The 26,124-nt window shown below is 40.1% G+C and overlaps 3 protein-coding genes across 3 annotated transcripts; 1 reads left to right on the top strand and 2 right to left on the bottom strand.

Moving 5' to 3' along the window:
* Window positions 1–270: 270 nt before the first annotated feature.
* Window positions 271–8,207, top strand: LOC108897068 (claudin domain-containing protein 1). The gene is made up of 4 exons (XM_018696480.2): window positions 271–1,079; window positions 3,343–3,450; window positions 3,690–3,827; window positions 5,554–8,207. The coding sequence occupies exons 1-4, from the start codon at window positions 788–790 to the stop codon at window positions 5,772–5,774; spliced, it is 759 nt and encodes a 252-aa protein (XP_018551996.1). The 5' UTR covers window positions 271–787; the 3' UTR covers window positions 5,775–8,207.
* A 48-nt stretch (window positions 8,208–8,255) lies between these two features.
* Window positions 8,256–11,881, bottom strand: LOC108897067 (N-acyl-aromatic-L-amino acid amidohydrolase (carboxylate-forming) B). Its single transcript, XM_018696479.2, has 6 exons — window positions 11,609–11,881; window positions 11,312–11,507; window positions 11,107–11,200; window positions 10,908–11,015; window positions 10,690–10,802; window positions 8,256–8,501 (listed from the first exon to the last, which is right to left on the bottom strand). Exons 1-6 carry the CDS (start codon window positions 11,860–11,862, stop codon window positions 8,256–8,258), a joined length of 1,011 nt encoding a protein of 336 aa, XP_018551995.1. The 5' UTR covers window positions 11,863–11,881.
* A 1,898-nt stretch (window positions 11,882–13,779) lies between these two features.
* Window positions 13,780–25,771, bottom strand: LOC108897061 (oxysterol-binding protein 1-like). The gene is given in 17 exon segments (XM_051075512.1): window positions 13,780–15,389; window positions 15,679–15,914; window positions 16,294–16,481; window positions 16,881–16,976; window positions 17,482–17,486; window positions 17,865–17,969; window positions 18,203–18,323; window positions 19,311–19,556; window positions 20,811–20,975; window positions 21,189–21,246; window positions 21,506–21,623; window positions 22,154–22,337; window positions 22,562–22,673; window positions 23,318–23,486; window positions 23,658–23,866; window positions 24,171–24,343; window positions 25,415–25,771. Coding segments are annotated over 16 exon segments (2,292 nt in total). The 5' UTR covers window positions 24,308–24,343; window positions 25,415–25,771; the 3' UTR covers window positions 13,780–15,246.
* Between the last annotated feature and the right edge of the window lie 353 nt (window positions 25,772–26,124).

Raw genomic sequence — 26,124 nt, 5'->3', positions numbered from 1 at the left:
ACTGAAACAGTTCTCTCAACTATTGGGGCTTTTTAACTTAATTTTTGCAAGGCTAAAAACTTATTCGTCAGATGAATAAACAATTTACTATTTATATACTGAACTAATTCATTGAACACTTAATTCTGACAGTGCCCCATCATCTTGCCCCAAAAAGTGCTATGTTTCGACATTAATTTTATTTCCCTGCTTTCTCAGTGTCGTCGACTTCATAGAGATACACAAGCGTACTAGATGGGAAAAGGTTAGTCTATTTTTATATCTGCTGATCAGCTGAACCGGAAGAGGAAAACACATGGATTAGTGTGTTTACAACTGCTACCATCCTGGATGCACCCGGCATCACCCTGCCGTCCAAAGCGAACCCCATGTAGTTTGCATTTGCAGATGCTGCCTCTGAGATAACGTGTGTGATAATACGGGTCTGTTTTAAATTATTTGCCAAAGACTCGAGGTTGTTATTGCGGTCTATCTGTGTGATATCTGTCGCAGCGTCGGGCCACCCACCATCTGTGGAAGTGGGACAAGGGAACAGATGGCGTATCCAAGCCGGGCTGCACGGCTGCTGACGATGACCGTTAAGCACTGAGGAGGATGAGTATCAGTCATTGAAATAAAACCCGGTCGTTGGCTATTGCACAGTATCTTTATCAGACTTGACGATGCCGCGGTGGCTTGGATAAGAGCGGGTGACTGGAAGCATCGCAGATTGATCATATTGATGCGCGACAACTCGACCACTGGCATCAACTTAATCCCTTTTGACGTGCCTCTGGGTCGGTGAACAATGGTTGACAACCGCTACGCCACGGCTCTGGTCATCGCCTGTGTGCTAAGCATACTGGCCACCGTCTATCTGTCAGTGGCCATCGGGACGCAGCACTGGTATCAGTACAGCAGCCCTACCGTGCGCGGGGAGGCCAACGTGTCCGAACTGCGCTCCCTGTACGAGGAGTTCATGGACGGGGAGTTTGATGAGAAAACATACAGCGACACCTTGTTCCGCCTCAACGGAACTGTGGGCCTCTGGTGGCGGTGTGTGCTCGTTCCAACCAACGGTCATTGGTACAAGGAGCCAGGTATGTTTGTATAATTGACCTCACCTGCAGTGTACGGTGTCACTCCTACAGACAAGTGAGTCAGTAGTTTATGTCTCTGAAGCTTCACACTATGGCGCTACCGTCTGACTACGAGCCACACCTTGTTTGTAGATGATACCAGGTGTGGCTCATTATCATGCAGGAATTTATCATCCTTTGATTACAGATGGCCACAGTTTGTGCCTCTCTTGTAGCACAGAGCTACGCATCTAAGTTTGCAAGAGTCTGCAAAAAGTTTCTTTCAAAAAGTTACTTGAAAATAAAACCCAGCTATCTAAAACTCAGAAGATCATCTAATAATAACCTCTGCTTTTCTGAAAGTCCCAGACAAATTTAATTTTCGTCGGCTTGACCCAAATAGTTGAGATAGAGGTGGTAAACCACCCAGATCCTGATCTCTCTCATGACTAATGCTGGATTAACAACCAGGGAAAGTGGACAAGTGCCCTAAGGGCCCAAGACCACAGGGGCCCAGAAACTACAGGTTTACTCTTAAATGTCATGTCCCAGATTATCCTGGCCAAAATAATTGCAATTAACAATATTATTGCGATAATAATGGAAATATGCTTTAAACTCTTAAAACACTGAAATCACTTTACACTACGTTTTGGTAAGAAACAAATAGGAAAATTAAAAATAGTAGCTTTATACTTCATCTTACAACAGGCTAGCCTACGTCAAATAAGAAAGATGAATTTTCTGTCAAATAAAATGAATTCTAATTAATTTGAATTGTTTCTTATAGGCTGTGGCCAAATTAATGACGAATAACGTTAAAGGAAAAACTAGTAAATTGCAGTCAATTCACCGGAGACCGAAGCTCTGCTCCGGTTTAAGACACCGGAGCTATTAGCTGTTAGCTACATAGCTAACGTTAGCTGGCTAACAGCATCACAATGTACCAAACAGTTACATAAAAGTCAGCGTTAATATAACTAAACCAACACTTACTATGTTCAGTAACTGACAGTAACCTTAGTTAATTTTACCTGGAGTCCTTTGTTTTGAAAACCACAGTATTTCCATACATTTAACTTTATTTTCCGGGGGCTCCAACGGGCTAACTGAGGCTTCAGTCACGGTGACAGTGCTTTGAAATAACTTCAAAGATGGCAGTTAAAAATAAATCAACACAGGACTGTATGTTGGCAAGCTAGACAGCTTCTTTAGTTACTCGTGAGGATATTAATGATTATCCCCATTCACGATTATGGTGTGATGGAAATTCACTATGATCAACTTATGAGTTTTGTTTTTTTTTTTTTTTTCGCGATGGACAATAAAACCGTCCCATCCCTAATTTCTGTCAACATAATTTGAATCATTGCAAATTTGCTGGCAATTTCCACTGAGCAACTATGATGGGTCGTCCATCCTCCCCATTATTAACGGGCCTGGTCTTGAGGAGGTGTGTCCTGTGTCCTTGCCTCTTAATTGTTGTGTTGAGTTTATTTGTTCATCAGTCAAAACACAGAAAATCTTGGGCATGGCATTATTACTCCATCGTAGGAGTACTATAAAGCTGCAATCAACAACTGTTTTCCCTATCATTAGGGCTGGCAGTTATTTTCTTTAGTAATCAACTGATTGTTCAGAAAATAGAGGGAAAATGCCCTCATTGTTCCCTGAAGCCTAACTTAATAGATTCCTTTTTTCTGCCTATTAGTCAAAACCAAAAGAAGTTGAGTTTATCATCATAGAAACAGGCAAATATTCACATTTGAGAACCTGCAGTGAATCATTGAATCATTTCAGCTGTAGAGTATCAGTTTATTTCTCTTTGTCAGGGGGAAATGACAACTATATATACTGGGGGGTCAGTAGTGGCCAAATGAAAAAAAAGATGTTGCCCCAGGACCCACCAGTAGTTTATTTAAATCTGGCCATGCCCATCATCTCTTTAGTTAGTAGATGCTCAAACTCTTTTTGTTACAATACTTTTTGTTTTGCTACGCCTGTGACGGTAAATGACCCACAGAAATTTTTATGCTGTTAGCTGAGTTGGCCCTTGCTTTAACTAATTTAATAATTTAGATTTTGAGTAAAAACCATTTTTGTTTATTTTAAGCCATACATCCAAACTAGGTCTACTAGGTCTCTACAAGTTGATTTTATTCATCTGCCTAAGTTAAAATCAACCAGTTTCAACATTAAAAACTTACTAATATATATGCAATTTGCAGCAAACTGTCTAAAACATGCCCAGACACTGGTTCTATAACTCAGTAACCTCTTTCAGATGCCAAGATGGTGCTGGAGTGTCGAAGCTTCACTCTACCTCAGCAGTTCACTCCAAAGTACAAAGAACCAGGAAACCACAACAGTGGAGAGGACATGCTACGCACCTGTAAGTTCAGTTTCTCCACATTTAACTGTAGAAGTTGCATGATGCTGTAAGCTGTAAACTTGCACCAGATTCAGCCTCTTCTCTGGGTAGTGCATTAATTATGACCAATATGTAATCCTGAATAATACATTGCCTGCAACCAGGGCACTGTCTTCCATCTTTCAAAAAAGGTGGGTAAATGAAGGCCTCAGTTACTGTAATAACTACAGACTTATTCCTTCCTGTGTTTGCATGTCTAGACCTGTGGCGGTGCCAGTTCCTGCTGCCCCTGGTATCACTGGGCCTGGTGGTGTTGGCAGGCCTGACTGGGTTCTGTGCCTGCCTCTGCCGAAGCCTCACCCCCACCCTTGGCATTGGAGTACTTCACCTGCTGGCTGGTAAGACGTATTCCACTGCTTACTTGTAACTGACATATTTTCACCATATAAGTGGCTAATTAAGAGTCATGAATTAAAAGCTTGAGTTAAATTGTTTATCTTGACTTGCATTGGAAAACCGAAAGTTGCAATTGTGCACGCTATTAGTGTTGAAGTCCAAGTCACTTGGGCTTGAGTTTATGTCCATTATCCAAGTCTCTAAAGGTAATATTAGCAACAAAAAACATGTTCACAATTTCAAAGCTGTGGAAAGACTGTATCTTAAATGTTATTTCCCTAAATTCATAAGGTGGATTCACCAGCACTGTGAAGTTGTGCTTTGAGTTAAATGCTGAGGTCAGCATGCTAACACATCACAATGATAATGCTAATATGCAGATGTTAAGCAGGTATAGTGTTCGGGAATGGGAATATCATTAATTTTTTGCCAGTGTTTAGAAATAAACCTAAATATTAGACTAATGAGAATTTTACCAGATGCTGCTGCAAGACAGAAAGTCAGAGGATCACTAACGTCCTTTGGCTTCATTATCTGGGGACCATGAATGTCTGATTTTACAGTAATTCTTCCAATAGTTGCTGAGATATTTTAGTCAAGACCAACACTGCCATCCATAGCCTGAAAATCATTTAGTTACATAATTACAGTACATGGTACAAGTCATCCTTAGTCACTTTGCCACTCGACAGTTTGATTAAGTCAACAAGCTTGATCACACTCTAACTTTAATATTTTAACTGTAATATTTATGGTTCACAGGTTGCAGGGTGTGTCTTACAATAACAAGTCATTACAAGTTATTTCTTTTTTAAAAGAGTAAAGGCCACAAATCCAAGTGCAGCAAGGCAGCGAAGAAGCTTTGAAAAACTGATTGTCCTGCCCAGCACTACACGGCAGACCAACGCAGTTAGCGAGTAGCTGGTGAATGTAGTGGAGTGTTCATTAGCTAAAGGCCATTTCTCTCAGGAGTTGGTAGAGACTGTATCAGAGCTTAAAGGGGAGTGAGTGTTGGATTCACAATTGTCAGGTGGAAACACGGCTCATGACAAAACAGGTTTTGTTTGCTAACATATCCGCCATGCTAATTGTATAGGGTATAACCCTATAAAAAGAATACAATAAAAACAATAAAAATGTACCACTTGCTCCTAGGTGGCCAAAAAATCTATTAATGCAGGTTTCATGACTTTTTAATCAGCAATGATGACCATCAACTCAGCACTGTGAGCACTAAAACAATGCAACATTAAACAAGGAGATTTAGTAGAAGACGTACACAACCACAATTTTTTGATTTTCAACAGCATTAGATCACTTTAATAATAATTTATAAGTCAGTGATTGTCAAGTGGAACTTGAGTCTCATGTTATCACCTGTCTGTGTCAGTGAAAACTGGGATTACCTGTCTGTAGCATGAACCATGTAATTAAAGGCTGTGCATTCTGGTTTATTGTCACACTGTCATGGTTTACTGGGACATGTAACTATGAGAGTCATCTTTAATGTTATCAGTAACCTCTGATTTTCCTTGCATGACAAGTCAAATTAACCATATTAACACCTTGAAAATAAACTGTAGCAGGACGAGTGTATTTCTGTTTGACGTATCCAAAAATGTATTTATGAAATGTCAAGCACAAAACTTTCTACCTTAACACCCACTCGAAACCTGGTGAGCTAGGTTTCAGCTGAATCCTTACGCCCCCTCATCCTGTGCCCTGCAGGTCTCTGCACCTTAGCCACAGTGTGCTGCTACCTGGCAGGGATGGACCTGCTCCACAGGGTGTCGATGCTGCCTGATAAGGTGGATGGCTCTCTGGGCTGGTCCCTCTACTTGGCCCTCATTTCCTCGCCGCTCCACATGATGGCCGCTGCGCTGCTGGTGTGGGCAGCACGTAGCCACAGTCAGAACTACTACCGCATGACTGCATACCGGGTGGCGTAGTGACCAAGGTCTCTGCCCTGTTTAAAACATCACACCCCACTCTGACACCAAGATGCATTTAATAATGATCTCAGAGAAACGGGATGTGGGTTAATCTGTGCGTTTTGCCCTCTGATGGATTAAAGTGCATGTACTCTATAGTAATGACCCTATCTGCTGCATTAAAAGATTTGATTTTTATCTCTCTAGGGGTTTGAAAAAGATCAACCAGAAAGATGTGTAGAGTACAGCATATGTTTAGTTCAGAGTAACTTAAAACCAAGCTGAAAAGCATTTGCTGTGTCCCAGTTTCATACTACACACTGAGTCAGCCCAATATATAGTGCACTCACATTCACAAATAACTAAATTCAAGGATAATTGTGGTCTATTATCGTAGTTTCAGCCATTATTTCTAATAATAATCAGGTAACAATGAAACTGTGCTCACTAGGTTAGTTGCAGACATCCAGGAAACACATTCAGCGGCATCATAAAAGCAAGTTTGAGAGGGCAAGAAACACACGAAGTCAACATGATCTAACAAGTTTTAAACAAATGCCCAGGTTAAACAGACTCATTTGAATGATAGAGGGCAACTGATTATTATTTTAATCCAAACAGGTTCAACTTAGACCTGTTTTACTTATTGTAGTTGCTCATGTATTTGTTGTGTGCAATGAGACATTTAATATGTGCTCCCTTTCAGTTTGACCCTCTTCTTTCTTGCCCTGTCAGATTTGGTTAAAGGGATGTTGCTGTGCTCTTATTATTCCCTGCACAATGTTAAATAGAAATCATTGATTGTAATAAATAGGAATTTCCCCTCAAGTACATAAAGATGTCAGCATGCATACTAAATCCACCCAAGGTATTTTGAGAATTCTGAGTATTTTGTTGCCAACAAACAGAAGATACTAAGAGAGGGTTAAAAAAAATTAAATTGTGGACACTTGTAGATTTTTCTTGGGAAACCAAAACTAAGTGTTACATTTTTGGAGAAACACAGCTCTTTAATTGCTAGGTGTGTTTGAAAGTCTCAGATTGACATCCATCAGCATGCATTTTGTGTGATTTAGAGCTGCCTTTCCAGTATCCTATGTAGTACATACGGTGGTGCATAATGTGCTGTGTGTATGCAATGTTAAGTATGTGGTATGGCATTGGAACATACCAGCTGCTGTCCTCACTTCTTCTGGTTGAAATTTTTAAGTCTTGTTGAACTTCTGCCGCACCTTATGACAGCTGGGTGTGGTGACACTTCCCCTTTGTTGTGCTTAAAAAACACCTGGCACTAATAATATACAGTTGCCCAGGACACACCCTAAGTATGTTTGTGAAGAACTGCACCAAGACAAAAACGCAAGACATTTATTTTAACAGGAGTTTGCTGTTGTGCAATCAGCCTTTTACTTTCTGCTTCAAAACATAGTCTGGGAATGTGAGCATCAATGGGGAGTACAATAAGAGAGGCTATTATTGTATTTATGTTTCCATTGTTACAAACGATTAACTTTTGACATCCACCCTTCTTTTTTAAACTTAAGTGATATTTATTTATGGCAATTAATAAGTTCATACTGTTGTATATTGTTTTGTTTGTTATTTTTAAGCATATTTTTAATGTTCTGACTGATTTTGTAGACTTTTGTAGTAATGATGATAAAACTCATCAAGTATTCAACATTGTAGTGCTTCTTCACCATTTAGTGTTTTTTCTTTACCTCATATGCTCATATAAATTGTTTCCATGTCCTTTTAGTGAATTTAGATGTGTTTATTATTATTTATTTGATTTATATTTCATCCTTGATTTTTTGATTTTTTTTTGCTATCACCATCATGGAAAAAAACAAACAAATGAACTCAATCAACAGGATTCAAGGGAAGTAGGTTTTTCCCTTTTAGGCATTATGAATGTACTTTAATGGCCATATTACGATAAGCTACAGTATTCCTTTGCACTTAAATTATTTTTTGAACATATCCTGAATATTGCTGTAGTGCTTGGTAGTGAATTTCTATTTTTTGACAATGTAAATGTCTCAATAACAAAAACCTTTAAAAAAAAGAAACACCATTATTACCCTTAAAACCATGCTATATGTCTTCATAAATATTAACACTCACAAGGTTACATGAAATTTACGAATGTCTGTGAAAAGATGCACTATGTGGTCCAATGAATCAGATTGTATGTGACATATTCAGCCTTTAAATACAAGAAATTGCTAAATCCCTGAATCCACAGTAGCGTAGATATAGCAACTGTATGACTGTGCTTTTGTGAATCTACAGTGAATGTGTTGTCCATTCTCCAGCTGTGAGCCGAAACGGTCGGTAACTGTACACTTTAAATATTGTGTGTGAGTGTATGCAAGCATACACATGCATTGGTGCGTGTTCCAAGCAACTGCTGTAATTTCAATAAAAGCTTTTTAAAAAAAAAGAAAATTTATTTCATGGTCACATCAGTCTCATCAAGTTTTTAAAAGCCCATCCTCACTCCTCTTCCTCCGACGCAAATCCCTGCTCGTTAGCTTCTTGCTCCTGCCCTGTCCGCACGCGGATTGAGGGAATCATCACGTGCTTCTTTCTCGCCAGGGAGAGAGCGATGCCCTTCTCGTAATAGGCACATTCATTGATAAAGAAAGGATAAAGAGGTTCACTGCCTTTATACCTCACTGTTTCACCTGAGAAAGTCTGGAACAGCGCGTCTCCAGGGTGGAGCAGGCAGAAGTCTCGGTCCTGCGAGGAAAAGCAGACAATTGGGTTAATTGCTAATGAGCGACACCTGCCAACTTTAAACATTTGGAAGGCAATCTCCACTTTGGTATGTGAGGTTTCAAAGCAGCTGGACAGCTAATAATAGTTCCCAAGAGGCCGTAGCCTCACAAAAACTACTGAACGATTGAAAGAACAGTTTTAAAAGGACTTCAGGTCAATACTTATCTAGTCGGTGGATTTTTAGTTAGGTACCTCCACCTCCTGTCTTTATGCTCAGCTAAGCTAACTAGGCCAGTTGTGCATACTTAACACACAGACCTGAGAGTTGTATCAACCTTGCCTCTAACTCATGACAAGAGAGCAAGAAATTCTCTTCCAAAATGTCAAACCATTAATTTAACCTTTGTGCTGTGCGTTTTATGCTTACCTTGCTTGTTTCTATCCATAAACTATGGCTTCAAGAAAGTCCAAAACTTTATGTTAATGCTGACAGTATGCATTGCTATTTATTAATGTATTTGTTGGAAATAATGCTCTCTCTCTCTCTCTCTCTCCCTCCATATATATATAGACACACACATATATATATATATATATATGTGTGTGTGTGTGTATATATATATATACATACATACATACATACATATATATATATATATATATAAAATATATATACACACACAGTTTATTTAGTAATTTGACTTTGTGAATTAGCCCTACTTTGCATTCAAAAAGGAAGGTTTTTTCCTTCTATGTTTAGTCAGGTTATATGACTTTCAAAACACCTCAAAAGGTTAAATTGAACAAATTTAAAACTGGCCAATCAGATTTTTTTCACAAAGAACAACAACAATTTCTTTTGGTGTTGCTCTTCCCTTAACGTCTGAAAATAGATTTGAAAACATGCCATGACTAACCTTCATTAGTTAGTGGCTTTGAGGTGCTTTGTGGTTGCGTGTACTGACTAACTCCTTTGAATGTGCACACTCCTGCCAAAAACCTCTAACTCAAAGTCTTAGAAATTGCTGGAGATCTCAATCAGCAGTTTCAACGGAAACTTCTTTGTGAAAATCTCAATGCTGGTTATTTATAGAGAGCCTGCTTGTCACGCCAGTTACCAATGGTGACAAAGCACTATTATCAGGGACTATAATCAAATACTATAAGCTCAACTCACCTGTTTTTATATCTGTCTTCTGCAGATATTATCACATTTGCAGCGTGATCATTCCTTCACTCAGATAAATTATTTTTGGTTTTCTTCAGTTATTCAGTTCATGCTGAAAATTTCTGTTCTTGGACTTTGTAACATGGTAACCAGTACCCTGCACTCATATTCAGTAATAATTTTGCACCATCATTGGACATTTGTACTTTGGGCAACAGAAAAACATTTACATTTATTTAGCTTCCACATCCTAATAATTTTCAAGGACATTTCATGGTTAAGAATTGTGTAATTTGGCATCAACTGTGGATGAAATAGGAGTTTTCTTGAGAGAAAAGCTCAGTTTAAACCCCAGTAAATATTCATTTATTATTAGAAACATTAGAAACTGACACTGACTAAACAACTCTTGTTATTCTAGGAGTTGACTGGAATTAATTAATTCATTGATGATGAGTTTCTGGGACATTTACTGGATGCCTTCAACTAACAAAGTTGATTGCCAGCCTTTAATAATGGTAGCTTTATAATGGTATGAAAACTATGCTGTGGACGTCATGACTGCCCTTTGGTACAGAGCCATTACACAAGAGGCCCCACCCTGTGTCATAACTCATCCTTTGTATGTCTTTAATGTTGTATGAACAGCAGATGAGGTCACACATTAGATGCCATTCATCCAGGCTTTGTATATAGCACCTTTTAACAAAGGTTGATTATTTTTATTTGAACAAAAGGCCTTGTTTCCTTTATGATCACATTTAGATGTAATTAAAGTTGTTTATGTTAATTTTGTTTATTTTATCTACTCTGACTAACTGGGCTCAATAGCATCACAAAAGGCCTTGCTTCTTTTGTGGTCATGTTTTTATGTAATTAAAACTGTTCTGTATTTTATTGTAAGGTAGTTTATCTTCATTTTGTTGGGTTTTTTTCCCACTTCCTGGTTAATTAAAATGTACATTACTTGGGCTCAGTAGCATTTAAATCTGACAAAGTGAAACATCTTCATTGAAGCTAGAAATACGTTTCAGACTGTACCTGGAGTTGAGGATGAATGGCTGCTGTGATGTTGTGAGTCTCGCTGTCTCTTGGGTAGTCAATATGTTTAACCATGGTGAACACATCCACAAAGCCACCTTCAAAAATAGTACCTGGAGATAAAAGCAGAACAATGAGGGCATAAAGGAAACACAAAGATATTTTGGAGTCGTGTATCAAAGCAAAACATACTCCATCCGTAACCTGTTTAATTGTACCTGAGTTGAAGAAACGGACCCAGTCGAGCATGTGCTGCACGCCAACTTTCATCGCTGTGTAGATGTTTGACCTCACCACACCGTGGGGCTGAGGCCCGATCTCCATAGCTGCACGAAAATTTTAAATGGTAAACATCAGAAATAATCCAGCCTTCCTATCCTCTGAAAAAGCACTTTCTAGTAGAAATTAAACTCTCACCGAAGCCGTGTTTTCCCACTGAATCAAGTGAATATGATTCTTTACTGGAGACATCAAAATGGATGTACCTCATTGGTATGTCTGGCATCTGCCTCTGAAAATGACATGTCAGACTTAACCTTAGACTTCTCAATGTAACAGACTCTGGAGAGTTTCTCAGATATGCAGGGGGGAATCAGTTTTATTTCTGTGTGCATTAACTTGCCTGAAGGTGTCTGAATATGTGCAGGCAAATCCAGTCGCAGTCAGAGTACGCGATGAAGCACAGGCCCATATTAGCAGTGGTGTTGTGTAGGTCACAAACCAGATCCACCGCCTCTGGACTGCCTTTGGGACCCAGCATGGCATTCAGCTCTCGGGCCCTGATCATCTCATAGGGGACTGTATCTGACATGGGACCACTGGGGGAGACAGAGATAAAAAAAAATAAAAATAAAGACAACTCATCACCATCAGAACTGTTGACCATGAGCATCATCATCACCCCTCACTGCCTCCTTACTTGAGGGTGGCGTGGGTGAAGCAGCGGTTCAGGTCGGTGTCGACATATCTGCGGCACTGCTGCATGGCCCGTGGGTTCGACAGCACCATCAGAACCGCCACGGGCTCCTCTTCGTCCTCCTTCTCTTTCACCTTCTTCTCCTCTTTAAGCAGCTCTCTCACCAAGTACACCCCAGACAGCTCGTTGCCATGGGTACCGCCGCACACAGCGACTCGGGACAACCTTGGTAAACACACCACCTCGTCTACTTCCATCAGACTGAGAGCAGGCAGATACAGGGGGGAGGAAAAGTGCAAGAAATTGAAGAAGTTTGCAACTGGTCTAGGATGTGCTTTAGCCCTCATGCATTATTCAGTATTAAGCATCCAGTTTCGAGCACATCACATGCACAGATTGAGTTGCATTTCCCCCATTAATACAATATTTGAATCTATTTTTATTCAGTTCACATCAATATCAAATGATGTTAAAGCACAAATTTGATTCCCTCTTGTTTCACTCAGTGGGAGGTCTCAGTTACACCAGTGCTGATGTCACTGAGTACATCGTAGACAACACTGCAACATCAAGCAGACATTGATTTGTGAAACCTTACCTCACTGTTCTGGCTTGCTGAACTGTAAAGGGGCAGTTCCGGCTTTAAACCCTACAAATGTACTGCACTCTAAAGCAGCACTGAGATTTAAAGTCTGTTTAAAGTCTCTTAACTGAGGAGGAAAGCCTGAGGTAAAACAGGGCGAACTGTCAGCTCCACATTCACAAATAAGTAGATGAAATGAATGACGAGGCGTCATACTGTGCATCTTACCCAATCTACCCTGGCCCCCGTTACCTTTCTCTTCCCTCTCCCCCTGGCGTTTACCCTCTCCCAGGCTTTCATGCAGTTTCACTGATTCAGCATTCCCATCCCTCCCACTGGACAGGCTGTAGCTGCCTGTTATGCAAACTCTCACCGTCCCTCTGCCACCTCTTGTCCACTGCACTGCACTGTACCACACTGTACCGTAGGCAGGGCGTGTCCTGAGAGTGATGTGGTGCATCGATTGCTTCCTTTGGTCCCAACAGCTGTGAGGTCAGCCGAACCATAAGCCCCTCCCCAGCTTTCCCCAACTCCCTGTTTCTCTCTGCCCCATGTATAGGATGGTAGGTTCCAGTCTGCCTTTCACAAAATTGGCTAAAAATAAATCTGCTGGCATGACACAGCAGGAGAGGCGCCTGCGATGCGCACAGTGGAAGAAACAGCTCGTCTCTCAGGGAAAATAACATGTGAACCAGCTGGTGATTTAAAGAGAACACTGACTTACGTTTAAATGCTTCAGGATTTGTTTTTGTTTGTAGTTGTTCTTCTTTTACTGTGTTTTATTTATTACTTACTGCTTTTTACAGTAGCCTTACCCATATAGGATTTTAAAGATCTGCACCTATATCAACATATCAGCCAATATTTTTTTTATTTCTTTCTTTACAACATGCAAATGCTTATGTTAAAGAGGCCTTAAATTACTTCATTATTTTACTGTTGAACAAGAGGACTAGCAGTAATGCTAGCAGCTCTTAGGCACTGATGCTTTGAGTTGATGCAAATACCAACATACTAACATCCTGATGTTAAGCAGATATGTTCACCATGTACACCATCATAGCTAATGTGTTAGCATGCTAATTTAGCACTATAGTTAATAAAGTACAGCTGAGGTTGACAGGACTGGTTTTCTAAGTATCTGGTCATAAATCAAAGTACTGGACAAATCAAAGTTTTGACTTAACTTGGACATTTCTGTGCTGCAGCTTCTTGTTATTTAACTGTCAACATACACACCAGTACCAATATATCTACCATACACTATTAGAGGCAACTGAGTTCCCTTTTTAATATCTAATGGAAACAATGGAACAAATGATACTGAAGAACAGTGTGAAAAGCTACTTGTTTGACATCACAGCATTTGTTTATTACAGATTCTTTTTCTTCGTTAATACAAAATACTGAACAATGTCATGTCTCCCCTCTCAGGCAAGTATGGAAACTCCCTTTTTTGCTGAAAATGAAGACAGTCCTCTCCCAATAATATGAGGAACCAAAAATACAAGGAAAAAAAACCTACTTTACAGTTGTCAATACTATAATATGAATTTCTATACATTTATAAAATCATAGTTATTTGCAATGCTTTTAAATTCTTTGTTTCTTTATTCTTCATTTTTAAGTACACTTACAAACAAAATTATGAAATGCACACACACATTATATTCCATATTTTTGGTGTCAGAATGTACTTGCATATGTATGAACTCTTCAGCAGATAAATGAAGGTGTGACATTTACTTTCACCACTGCATTTACTTTCATTGTTTTCTTTGCTCATTTATCTGTTACTGTCAAAAAAAGAGAAAGAAAAAAAATCACACCAAGTATCCCACACTTTTTAAAAACATGTTTTACTGCAATGTAACTTAGTTACCATTCACTTAATTTGCAAAATGGCTAAACATTATTCCAACGCTGTGAAAAAAGGTCATTACATTAACTGTTAATGGATGAAACTGCACTAATGTGAGATTTCCTCAGCACTGGAACAAACTTGTTTGCAATTTTGCAGCTTTGTAGTCTTTTCCCAACTATTTCTTCAAAGTTTTAACATTTGTACAAGAAACCAGTGATAAATGTCCACACCATATCCACTAACGTGTGATGTAAATACAAGTGAGAGCAGGTTGCTCATTTCTAAGGCAAAGAGAAACAATGTTTTAGGCCTTGTACCCACGTCATAATTTCCACCATCATAATTTCCACCAAGCCTCAGCAAAGAAAAAAAATCCCTTCTAGCTAGAAAACGTGACAGTGTAGAGGGTCAACCAGTTTTCTGGACAATCATTTCTTCTTCTTTTTTTTTTTACTGCACAGTTGCAGTGTAAAGTGATGGAAGAGCAGATACGCAGTCATACACACAAGCACACTGGAACCTTCACTTCATTACATTAAGACACTAAATCAGAGAGATAAACAAGAAATCCTCGCTAACATCTTGAAGGCCACCAGTCAACATTTTGATCATATGTATATATAAATCTATATATTAACCAGGTCTTACCCCGCCCCACCCCCCACCCCACTTTTTTTTAGAGTTATTACCAAAGCACACAATGCTGTGGATGACAATATGAACAATACATTATCTCACAGGGTGTTATCAGCACAAAACCTCTTCTGTTCCTGATCTCACAGACTGAACAGACTTGAGGAGAGAGATTAAAAGAATGATCTACTACAGATTTGGAAGCACTGCCCATTTCATTTCCTCCCTCTTTTGCTTAGCCTCAGACCCGAGTCAAAGCAGCACGGTAAACAATCATTCCAGTCCTCTCAGATGTGACAGCAACAAGGGGGGGGTGGAGGGGGGTAGGTGCTAAGACTCAAGGACACAGGAACCAAAATGGGGATGAGGGAGGACAGAGGGGAAAACCCTTGCTTCCTCTAGATCAGACGGCAGTGACCGTCCTGGAGATCTCTTAGAACAGAGAGCCACTGGAGGGAAGCGACCGTCCAAATAGGGGACGAGCAGGCCTTTGTGGTAGCTGTCCACCAGGCGGCCATGATGGATCAGTTTCTTCAGGGCACTTTGCAGTCAATACCGAGGTCAAAATATGTCTGGGCAGCCGTCCCAGCTGCCACGTTCCTTAGCTTCCCAGTAGCCTCCCTTATAGATATGGACCGGCTCTCCTGTGATCCGGTCCTCGCAGCGCTCAAACCAAAGTGCCTGGTAGTTGTCATGAGGTGCACCTGAAAAGAGAGAGCAACTGTGTTACCAAAAACGAAAGAAAGAAAGAAAGAAAACAATCTAGATGGATGATTAGAGTAGGAATTCAAGAATGAGGAGGTGACAGGAAAAGACAAAAAGAGGAATACTTGCTTTTTAAGGAGGGATCAGTAAGAGAATCCTCATCGACAGCTTTTGGAAGAGAAAAGGGGATCACAGAGATTTTTTTTTACCCCTTAATTCCAAGATTTTCCCCATGCAAGGTAGAGAGGAATACAGAACAAGTAAAGCATTAAGACACACTTGATTCACCTTCTTCTGACTGGCTGGAGGTGCGTTGGCTGGCGGCCTCCCGCTCTCTTTCCCGCCGGGCGATGCGCTGCTTCTCCTCCAGCCGCTGCTTCTCGGCGTTGGCCTCGTCCCAGCGGCCGTCCTCCATCAGGCGCTGATCAGGCCGACGCCGGCTGTCAGTGGGCGCCACACCATCCTCAGGCTCGTTTAGGGTCAGCGCCAAGGCAGTGAAGTAGTACATGGTTTCTGCTCCCTCACTGTGGATGAACAGAGATGTGCAGCGACAGAGTTTTAAATCAAAAACTATTTATGTTGAATGTGAAAACCATGGTCTTCTTCAGGTGATTTAAGCTGCCCAATATATTTTGTGATTAGTTTTTTGTGAGGAAGTAAAAATCAATAAATCACATTATCATGCGTCTTCATAATTGAATGTGTGAGTCATGCTTGACGAGAAATGTTGACACAAGTGAAACCAGTTCAGTAAGTACCAATTCATTGGCTGTCAGTAACAAACAACATACTGTACATGCAGAAAACATGTTAGCGCACTTGGCTGATCTGCCAAGGAATGACTTAGGTGATTGTTATCTTTTCTGTACATGACACACCTTTCCATGGAGTTATAGTACTTACGGTAACGGATTCCGCCTCCAGACTTCTCTAGCTTTGAGTGTTTGGTAAACCGTCTTCTGTTTGCCCTCGGTTCCGTTCTCACCGCCGCGGCTGCTCTGCATCACTCTGGAGAACTCCATCTTCTCATCCCACGTCCCCGACAGCACGTAGTGGGCTTTGCCGTCTTTGTCCATCACCACACCTGTCACCTGGAGATGGGAGACAGACAGTGTTAACAGAGGAGTACAGTGTCATGAACCATGAAGCATTTTCAGTATATTCTAAGTGTAAAATACAACTGTATTTTGGTTAAAACTGACAGTTCAGTTCAGATCTTCATTACCCTACAAGTATATAAAAAAAATTAAACACACACACTCAAGGAGACAATTGGAGACTTTACAAGTGGAGGCACTATAAAAGCAAGAAAAACAGCAACAGTAACAATGGGAACAAAACAAAGCTGTGTGGGAAAACAAGAGGCACCAGAACTGAGAGTTTCTGGTGTATTACAATGAACAGGGTTTATTGAATATAAACTGAAAACTTGTTGAACTTGTTGTTTTCCCAAAAACTGTACAGAAAAACAGCAGAATCAAATCTGTCACCTTCCTGGCCACATCTCTGGAGAAGTAGCTGTAAGGAGCAAACTTCAGATGGCAGCGGTCTCCGGTGGTGTGGTTCACTACGTCTATCTCTCCAGACTGAAAGAAAAAGAAAGAGTTTGAGGCAAATCACTGTGGTGGGGATAATATCACGTTCAATTGAATAAAAGCTTTAATTTCACTTTAGGGTTAGGCAATATGATGATAATGTAACGTGAGGCATTAGCAGGTCAGTGCTGATGGGACTGTGCGTGGCTCACAATGGATTCTGATAAATTTTATGCACACTCATATGCAAATATGCAAAAGTTCAGGGACATGCAAAGTGTATTAAAATATGGTATTCAAGTTGATCTACTACCAGATGTCATGTCTTAGTGGACTGTGTCTGTGTTTTGTTTTTACTGTGTTGCACAGAGCAAACCAATGTCTCTTTAGGACAAGGAAAGAAATACATCTACAGTAAATCTGTTAAAATGTCAGATGTTTTGCTCCTCCTATCATATGACTGATCATACTCTGGCTGCATGACCGTGACATGTTTCTATTCAGGTCCCTGTAATACTGGATCAACAAGATTTCTACATTAGTGTGGGGGAACAACTTGATCTGTGTGGGTTAAACTTCACTAATTTAATCAAAAAATTGATATTTTTGTTTAGTATTTTATCTGTAAATTGTTTTTCAGTTGGATTTCCTGAAAATTTACCTCAGAACATCTCCATATGTAAACTGCAATATAGATTTCTACATATGCGGTACAACATCTTATCTATACCACCCACTGCTGTTCACTAACAACTGTCTGTGGCTTATCAGTCTGAGGCACAGACAACATGCACATGTTGCAACATCCAGGTTGATGTGATTTCCCATTTCAGTCTTCTCAGTATTATTGACATTGTTGAAAATGCACATTGCTGCAACTCAACCAAGGATCCTGCCATTAATTCTGATCAGTCAGTCTGATCTCGCTTTAACTCTCACCTGATCAGATCCACAGCTTTCCCACAATGATGTTGTGCACTGTGGTGGTAACTTTCTTCCATGTGTAGTGATTGTTGCCCTTCTCAAAGATGGCATGAATTGTGCCTGCACAGAAAGAGGAAATGCAGACAAAAAAATATTGTTTGTCACTCAGTAGTCTCTGATAACCTTCTATTAAACCAAGGTGTGACTGATACATTCTTTAAGCTTTGCTCACTGATCCCTGAAAGCTCTAATGACTGCTTGTGTGCTGTGCATGTTCATATCTCACCTTAAATCTACGTCACCAATAGACTGCAAGGCATGCCTGTTATGTTTTGATCTAGGCTGTCTCTTACCTAGGGGCATAATAGAGAGATATTTGCCCCTGAACTTGCTGGCAACAGTGATTTCCTGCCTTAGGGTCCAGCCGCGATCCGAAATCACGTGATGTGCTGCCGCAGGGGGGTGGTGACTCACCTGGGAAAGAGGTACAGACTCTGTGATGCCTATAATTTGATTTTAAAAAGAACATAACTTAAAGCATCAAAATGTAGTGCGGCTATTGTTTTGTAGGTTTGTGAACTCCCTAATAATTATGACTCACATTTAATGTTACATTGACATTGTATGCAAAAAAAACCCCGATTTGACACAGCGCTGCATGAAAATCCCCGCTGCAAATCTCAAATCCAGTTATACTACTCATCTACAATAGGATTTAATAGTTTCACCCACTTGCACAATCCCATTTAAAGCCTTTGTGACTGAATTGAACTAGTCTACGTATATATATATATATAAAAGCTTATACTCTAAATACAGCTTTCTCCACAGCTGCCTGATCACTGGATTTGCTGCCTGAAAGCACAATTTATTGGATTATTTATTGCACTGGATATATTTTCTTATTCTTCAGGAACACAAACCTCTCTACCATTCTAATTTTCCAACCATAAGCCTCTGTTTTCTGTCCTTTCCAGTATCTCCCCACCTAGTAAATAAATGGACCACATAAAAAGACAATTTTCCATGCTACAGTATGTCCCAAACAAAAAATAAATTATATAAAATATTCCTTTTTAGTATGTTGTCTTTTATATCAAAAATATCACTACTGGGGCTTTCAGATTAGTTTTAGTATTATGTGTCCAAACTGTTACCACCTGTGGTCTCCAGAAGGATTAATAAATATTGTAAAGAATTGTGACATTATGACCACCAGCACTCATTCAACCCTTAATTATGTTTAAACTGACTTCTGTTCCTGGTTATATCAGTTAACTTTCATGAATGCTCCCTGTGACATCCTTCTCAGAACAAAAAAGGAAGCAAAAAGCTCTCAAAATGCTGAGTCAGCAGGATTACACAAGTCACCCTTCCTGGCACCCACTCTTCGTTTAGTTTTAGTTCCCTGTTGGAAGACCTCCATCCTTCTGCATTTCCTTCATTCTCTCCTTCATTCACCTGCTCACAGAGAGAGCGGTAGCCGCTCTCTCTCCGCCGGTCCAGCTCGTACGTCTCTCCCAGCAGAGGGTTGAAGGGCTTGCCCGTGCGGTAGACGGTGGTCGAGTAGGAGGACACGGAGAAGGCGGCCACGTAGCACATCTGCTCCAGGGAGCTCTGGCACTTGGCGGCCTTGTCCAGCAGCTCGTGGTACTCGAGGTCCTCCGACAGCCGCTGCAGCATCGAAATTGGCTCGTTGAAGTTCACCTACAGAGAGCAGAATCATCCGGGCGTGAATTAGTGTTTGCAATCAATATTTTATCAAGTGACCATGTGTCACCTGCTTCAGGAATTTATTAAGAATTGTTAAAACATGTCAAGACTCGACTCTATTTCTTCCTACTAACAATAAAATGGACAGATTAAGATGCTACTTCATATTATTTATCACATTAAAAGGACATATTTAGAAAAGGGCCATTTAAAATCATTTAAATGATTAAACATTACAATTATAGTTTAGTATTTAACAGTACTTCCTGTGTAAACAGGTCTAGAAGCCCAGACTGCTCCGACTACTAACAGGCAATTGAGTGTAGCAGACAGAGACCAGCTGAGGTATAATACTAGGAAGAGTTTCTACGTAGTTCTTCTTTCAGTTAATAACGTGATACTCAACATTTGAATCAGCTTACAGGATGACATGAGAACCTCAGGACATATCATATATATTTTTTTAAAGAGAGTGAGTGAATTTAATATTATAGCCTAGCCCAGGATTTTTGAGGTGCTATCAATATATTTGAAGTTTGAAACAGATCAGATAACATTATGTCAGTATAGCCAATAGTAATTCTTAACATCATTTATAAATAATATACACAAATAATTAGGATATGGAACTTAGATTTCTATTGTTGCTGCTCAAGACATTTTACAGTGTAAAATACAGTGTAATAGTGATAGTTTCAAAATTACTCCAAACCCAGTTTGGCATTTCTGCTATTTATCAGCCACAAAAACAGCAACTGAGACAGCTGTTCACAGCTGTTTGAGTTATGTGCATGCAAGATCAGATTACTCTGGAAAGGAGCAAATCACTGCTAAATAAATAAGCCTAAAATAGAGATCGCAGAAATACAGTATACCTGCAGAATGACTGAGGTTTTCTAAATACGCAAATGAAACTTGATGACTGATTCCTTTGTAAATCTAACAATAGAGTTATTTTAACCATAGATGGCTCTTAAAAATGCAGAAGAGCCAGTGTTGCAGACATGACTCTTGATGTCCATGATGCATGCACACTGGTGCCAAGAGTCTATGACGTACTAATGTAACCTTATCACACTGTGTTTACCTTGCTTGAATGAATGCGTTTTACCCTGAAAGCACACAAACAAAGCGCAAGAAGTGGCAGAAGACGAGGTGAAACTTCCTGCCGCCTTTAATGGCCATGCCAGCAAACATACACTCTGTGACTCAGACTGGATATTGAGTAACTTCTGCACAAATACTCACAGGCATCGGGATCTTGGACAGCTCTTTGCCAATGCAGTTCTTCATAATACTCCACAGGTTGAGCGAATAATTGGGTTTGTCTGGGATGCGTGTCCGCCTCTTCTTCAAGGGCACCAGCTCCTGAGACGGGGACTCCTGGTTCATCACAAGAGGCTCCTCATTAAGCTAAAAACAGAAAGCTCTGTCAGTAACCAGCATAAAAGCCTCTGAGAATGACAAAGCTTTATACACACATTTAGTTTGATATTGAGAAATGCACCATTAGTGTTACAAAATCTTACCACCAGGCTTCAGCTTTATAATAAAACACTGTATTGTATTATCAGAAATGACGAAATAATGGGGGTTAATGGGGTGAACCAATCCTTTGAGACGTACCGACTGGTCATCAGGGCACATTTCACTGTTGAAACCGCTGATGTTACTGCTTGACCGTCTGTGAGAGATTAAAACAAAGAGTTTCTGTCAGTGTCTGAAAGGTTTCTGCCTAAATAAACAGCCAGTGTAAGACACAAGGAAATGATACGGGACACGAGTTTGAAGAAATCAAACAGTGTGACTTTAATACACCTTGTGGCTGCATGTTGTACAAGGAACTGGCTAAAATAAACAAACCAGGAAAGCTCGGGGAAATTCACACAGTATAAAATTTCTTCATGTGTAACTACATGTGTATCAAACGAGGATATACTGACTTGTGAAACTGCGGGTCAGCTGGCACAGTGATAAACTCAGGCGCCTCTTCCATGGCATCAAAGAATTCATTGTCATCGTCCTCATCGCTGGCTTCACCTTTCCCAGGTCCAGCAGCACCTCAACAGGAAACAAATGTCAACTTATTTACCAGCCATTATTTAATGTGTCATGAAAGAATTTTCTCCTCAACAAAGAGAGCCCTATTACTGCCAACGGTTTCAGTGCATTGCAACTCACAATTGAATGTAATTATGTAATTATTTCCTTAATTAAATAAAACATTTGGTATTTAGTTTATCACAGCACGCGCACAACTCTTTAGAACTGATACGATCTTTGGTATTTTCAAGTGACATCATAGTGAATAATATTTACTTTAATTTTCAGACTTTTCGTTAATATTTTTTTCTTTTGATTTATCAGACAACTTTACCTTTATATGACTCTAAAAACTCTAAACAGGTGACAAGAAAATGTCCAAAACCGTTTTTGTAGGCAACAGTAACACTTGAAGCAACTAATAATGGTTTAATAGAGATTTGTTCATTAAAAAGTAAAATAAAAATGTGATGTGAGAAGAAGAGGGACATTCAGGAAAAAATGAGTTGTGAATTTTATTCCAGGAAGTGGTCAGTGTCACGTCTTACTTTTATTGTCTGCTGTAGCGTTAGCCTGTGCGGCTCCTCTGAACGCTCGCTCCAGATGATTGTGCTGCTTGGCCAGTTGCTCTAACGTCTCCTCCAGCCTCACCCTCTGCTCCCGCTCCGCCTGCAGGGCCTTCTGCCAGCGCTTACTGTGAGCCTGAGCCAGAGTGAGGAAGTCTCGGCACGCCTGAGGGGCAAAACACCAAACGTGGTCAACCAGAGAAGCGCTGGAACTCAAAATTCAATTTTTGTGACCAGTTAATTTGGACTGCACGGATTCTTTGAGCTCAAACAAGGTCAGCCTAGAGGAAATAACCAGATTAATTTAAACCAGCCAGTACGCCCACTCGCACTGATACTTTAAACATCAAAAAAACAAGTATAAACATGCTTACATGATACAACACTTACATTAATCATGGCATTAGAGGTGATACGGAACAGTGTGGCCCTCTCTGTGACCTGACGAATCTTATCCCCAGCCTCTCCAGTCAGACGCAAACTGTCCAGTTCTGATAAAGATCTGAAATGAACATTAAAATGTACAACGTGGATTAACAGTTGGGACAATATATCATCTATTTAGAGCGTAGGAGTAAAGTAAAAGTAAGTGTGTCACACTTTATTTGTATAGTGGCAATAAAAACCTCAATTACAAGGTGCTTTACAAAAGAATAAATCGTTAGGTGAACAAAAAGATGAGTAAAAGAATATTACAGCAGGAGACATAGCTCAGTGTACACAAAACAACAATAGAGACATTACAAATGAATGTAATGTACATGATACAAATCGTCTACATAATGAAAGACTATGAGCCTCTGATTCAGTGTGTTTATTATTACAACTCATGCTGTATTGTCTGTTCATCTGTTCATCTGCATACTTCTGTTGCAATAGGTGCAACGCCACACCTAAACTGAACATATGAACATCAAAGCATCAGGATCTAGATATGACACTCTGGACCTTAGAACTTGTTTTCAATGTGAGTCATTCTGTTTTAGCAAAAATGTCAGTGCGTGCGTGCATGCGTGCGTGCTTCATATTTGTGTGTTTTGGCATCTTTGTGTCTATTTAAAGACAGAGGAGGCGTGTGAAACGTGTTCATCCTTTTGGGCTTGAGGACTAAAGCGAGAGCAGAGCAATAGACTGTTAAAGCCTGACCTCTGGAGGGCAGAGCCATGCTTTGAGATCAGGTCGTTGCATGTGCTGAGATCCTCCACTTTGCTGCCTAGTGTTCTGAGGGCAGACTGGACTTCAGAATTCTGCGACCCGCCGCCTTGTCCGGGCACCACCGGGGCAGATGATGGCGAGAAGTCGTCCCCGGAGTCATCTGTGAAAACAAGAGTAGTGGGAAAGGAAATCAGCTTAAAAGACTTTTAAAAAACACCTGCTACCCTTACAGCTCTGCATTATAAAAGATTCACGGGGCAAGAACCACAAATATTTTTTTTTCCCCTCTGCCCGCTCTTCACATCCTCCCCATGTGTTTGTGTGTTTTTACCTGACTCAGCCTGCATGCGTGCTGCCTTTGCTTTGGCCAGCTCAAGAGCAGTGATCCAGCGCTGACGTTCCACCTCACAGCTGGCCTTCAGGTGGTACGTCTGTGCCCCGCCATTTGAGATGACAAAGTTGCAGGCGTCATCCACAGTGATAGTTGCTGTGGCCAAGTTGATTGTGCCCCGACATGTGTGGCCCATCTCTGCCTGGGTCCTGATGACCAGAGAAATTTGAGTTTTTGGTGAAAATGTAAAAAAAAAAAAGAAAAAAAAAGAAAAAACTGTAGCTACAATGGAAGCTATTTGCCTATTTATATAAGAGCTATAACACCCAGTTCTAAAGACATTTACTTTAAAAGAAAAGACATGCATTATTCATTTGCTTCACATGTGATCAGCAGCTTGTTGAGTGTAGTTAAACAGTAGTTACTGAAGATCAATGCTGAGGGATTTCTCTAATGACATTGTCAAGGCTATATACCTCCCTTTTGTTATCAGTGTTCTGCAGGAAAGCTCACCTGTAGTATGACAACAGCCCATTGCTCAGGACAAACCACCTCCGCTGATAACCCTTGATGTAATTTGTCCACTTGAACACCCATCCTTTGTATGTATCACCAGCCGGGGTTGGAGTGGGGGTCTTGGGCTCCGACATCACAGCCCCCAAAATCAAGATACGGATTTGAGGAACCTTACAGGGAAAATCAAAGTTAGAAATGATAGCACTTTTGAAAAGGCTTAGGCTTTCATATAGAGCTAAATGGCTTTTTTACTAATCGATAGCTGGACAATAAAATTAAATTAATAGTAAACTATTTTGATGATAGAGCTATAACGTCAATTTATATGCTGAAATGTCACAAATTCACTGGTTTCAACTTCTCAAATGGAGAAAAAATGACTGATTTTCTTAATCTTCAATGATATCAAACTTAATATTGTTGGATTTTAGACTGTTGGTTGGACAAGAAAAACATTTTAATACGTCAACTTGGGCTTTGTGCAACAGGTTTTGCAATAAGCATTTTGCCCTATTTTCTGACATTTTGTGACTCAGACAACCAAGAAAATGCTTGGCGGATCAACTGATAACGACAATGAAAATATGCATGAGTCACATACCTATTCTTATACTAAACCATCTCAACGTGTTTGACAACATTAATATGACGCATTGTATGTGGCTTGCTTTGATCTTTCAGTGTGGTATGACAGGTGAAAGTTTAACTATAGAATCAATACAGATTGACTTCTGACCCATTTTTCCGTCAAACCCAGTGTTTAAACCTAAAGCGGATGTTCATAAAAGAGAACCTGACTTATCATTATATCATCTCAGAGTAATTACTATTAATTATTACTTGCTCATATAATAAATATGATCAATTTACACGGATATTGATATCTTATAAAGTGTCATTCTAATGGTCTGCTTGGGGAACTGTGACAGTTGTCTAGTCAATTCAACCAAGAAAAACGGGTGTTAATTGCATAAATTTGATTATGCTCATAACGAGCTTGACAACAGAAACTAGCCATGGTTAGCTGCAGTAAGGCTAAGTGGGAGTCACGGTAATAATAGCTTATATAGCTCATTATTGCGAGAACATGAGCTAAAGTGAAGAATCATCAGCTGACATGTTTGCTCGAAGTTTACCCGCTGACGTGTGCATATTTGCAGTGCGGTGCAAGCAACATATGCCGCTAAACAACCATTAGCTCACAAGCTAGCTTTCAAACTCGCCGATGGCTGAATGTTTACCTTGACGTGTCCGAAATGTGAGATCAAGCAACCAGACACCCGGTGAAGTCACGGCTAAGTTTGACACCCATACGCTACTGTCCCTAGCTGAAGAGGCTAACTAGCTAACTGATCGAGACGGGACAGCTAATGATGAAAACAAATAAACTGTAGATGTCGACGACAACAGTAGTGCGACCGTAAAATAAAGTGATGCCAACGAGTTTCATTTGTTTCCCTCAATAATCGTGTGTATAATGTTCATTCTACAGCTGCGTACGCCGACAAGAATCTAAAGCTAGCTAGCTACATCTAACTAGCCTATCGTTAGTTCGTTGGTTACACCCGGTGCAACACCACTTGGGTCCCGTCTAGAAACACACAGCTAGCTAACATTGTTTTCCTAGTGGCGTCACGTTAACTAAGGTCAACGCTTGGCCGGTGTTTATGCCTTCAAAGTAATAGTACATTACCACATAAAACACCAAATATATATTCTGTATTACACACACACACACACACACACACACACAAAAGAACATATATATATATATATATATATATACGTTTACGTGTTCTTTTATAGTAGATTATTTGGAAAGCAGTGATATCACTGTTACGCTGAGACGGTCCATTATGTTTGTCTTAAGAAAATGTTTTATTTGAAGAATATAGGAAACCCACTTTGCTTTTACATTGCTTACTTTGACATACTTACTTTATTCTTCACT

Source organism: Lates calcarifer, linkage group LG14 (genome assembly GCF_001640805.2).
Source record: "Lates calcarifer isolate ASB-BC8 linkage group LG14, TLL_Latcal_v3, whole genome shotgun sequence".
NCBI classification, from domain to species: Eukaryota; Metazoa; Chordata; class Actinopteri; family Centropomidae; genus Lates; species Lates calcarifer.
The sequence above is the reverse complement of the archived record's forward strand: the minus strand, read 5'-3'. Positions and strand labels throughout refer to the sequence as shown.

Coding starts and splice junctions, on each gene's coding strand:
- LOC108897068 (XM_018696480.2), top strand. CDS start 788: ATGGTTGACAACCGCTACGCCACGGCTCTGGTCATCGCCTGTGTGCTA. Junction 1,080..3,342: donor TCATTGGTACAAGGAGCCAG/GTATGTTTGTAT, acceptor AACCTCTTTCAG/ATGCCAAGATGGTGCTGGAG. Junction 3,828..5,553: donor AGTACTTCACCTGCTGGCTG/GTAAGACGTATT, acceptor TGTGCCCTGCAG/GTCTCTGCACCTTAGCCACA.
- LOC108897067 (XM_018696479.2), bottom strand. CDS start 11,862: ATGGAAGTAGACGAGGTGGTGTGTTTACCAAGGTTGTCCCGAGTCGCT. Junction 10,803..10,907: donor GGTCCGTTTCTTCAACTCAG/GTACAATTAAAC, acceptor TTTTATCTCCAG/GTACTATTTTTGAAGGTGGC. Junction 8,502..10,689: donor CCATTCATCCTCAACTCCAG/GTACAGTCTGAA, acceptor TTTTCCTCGCAG/GACCGAGACTTCTGCCTGCT.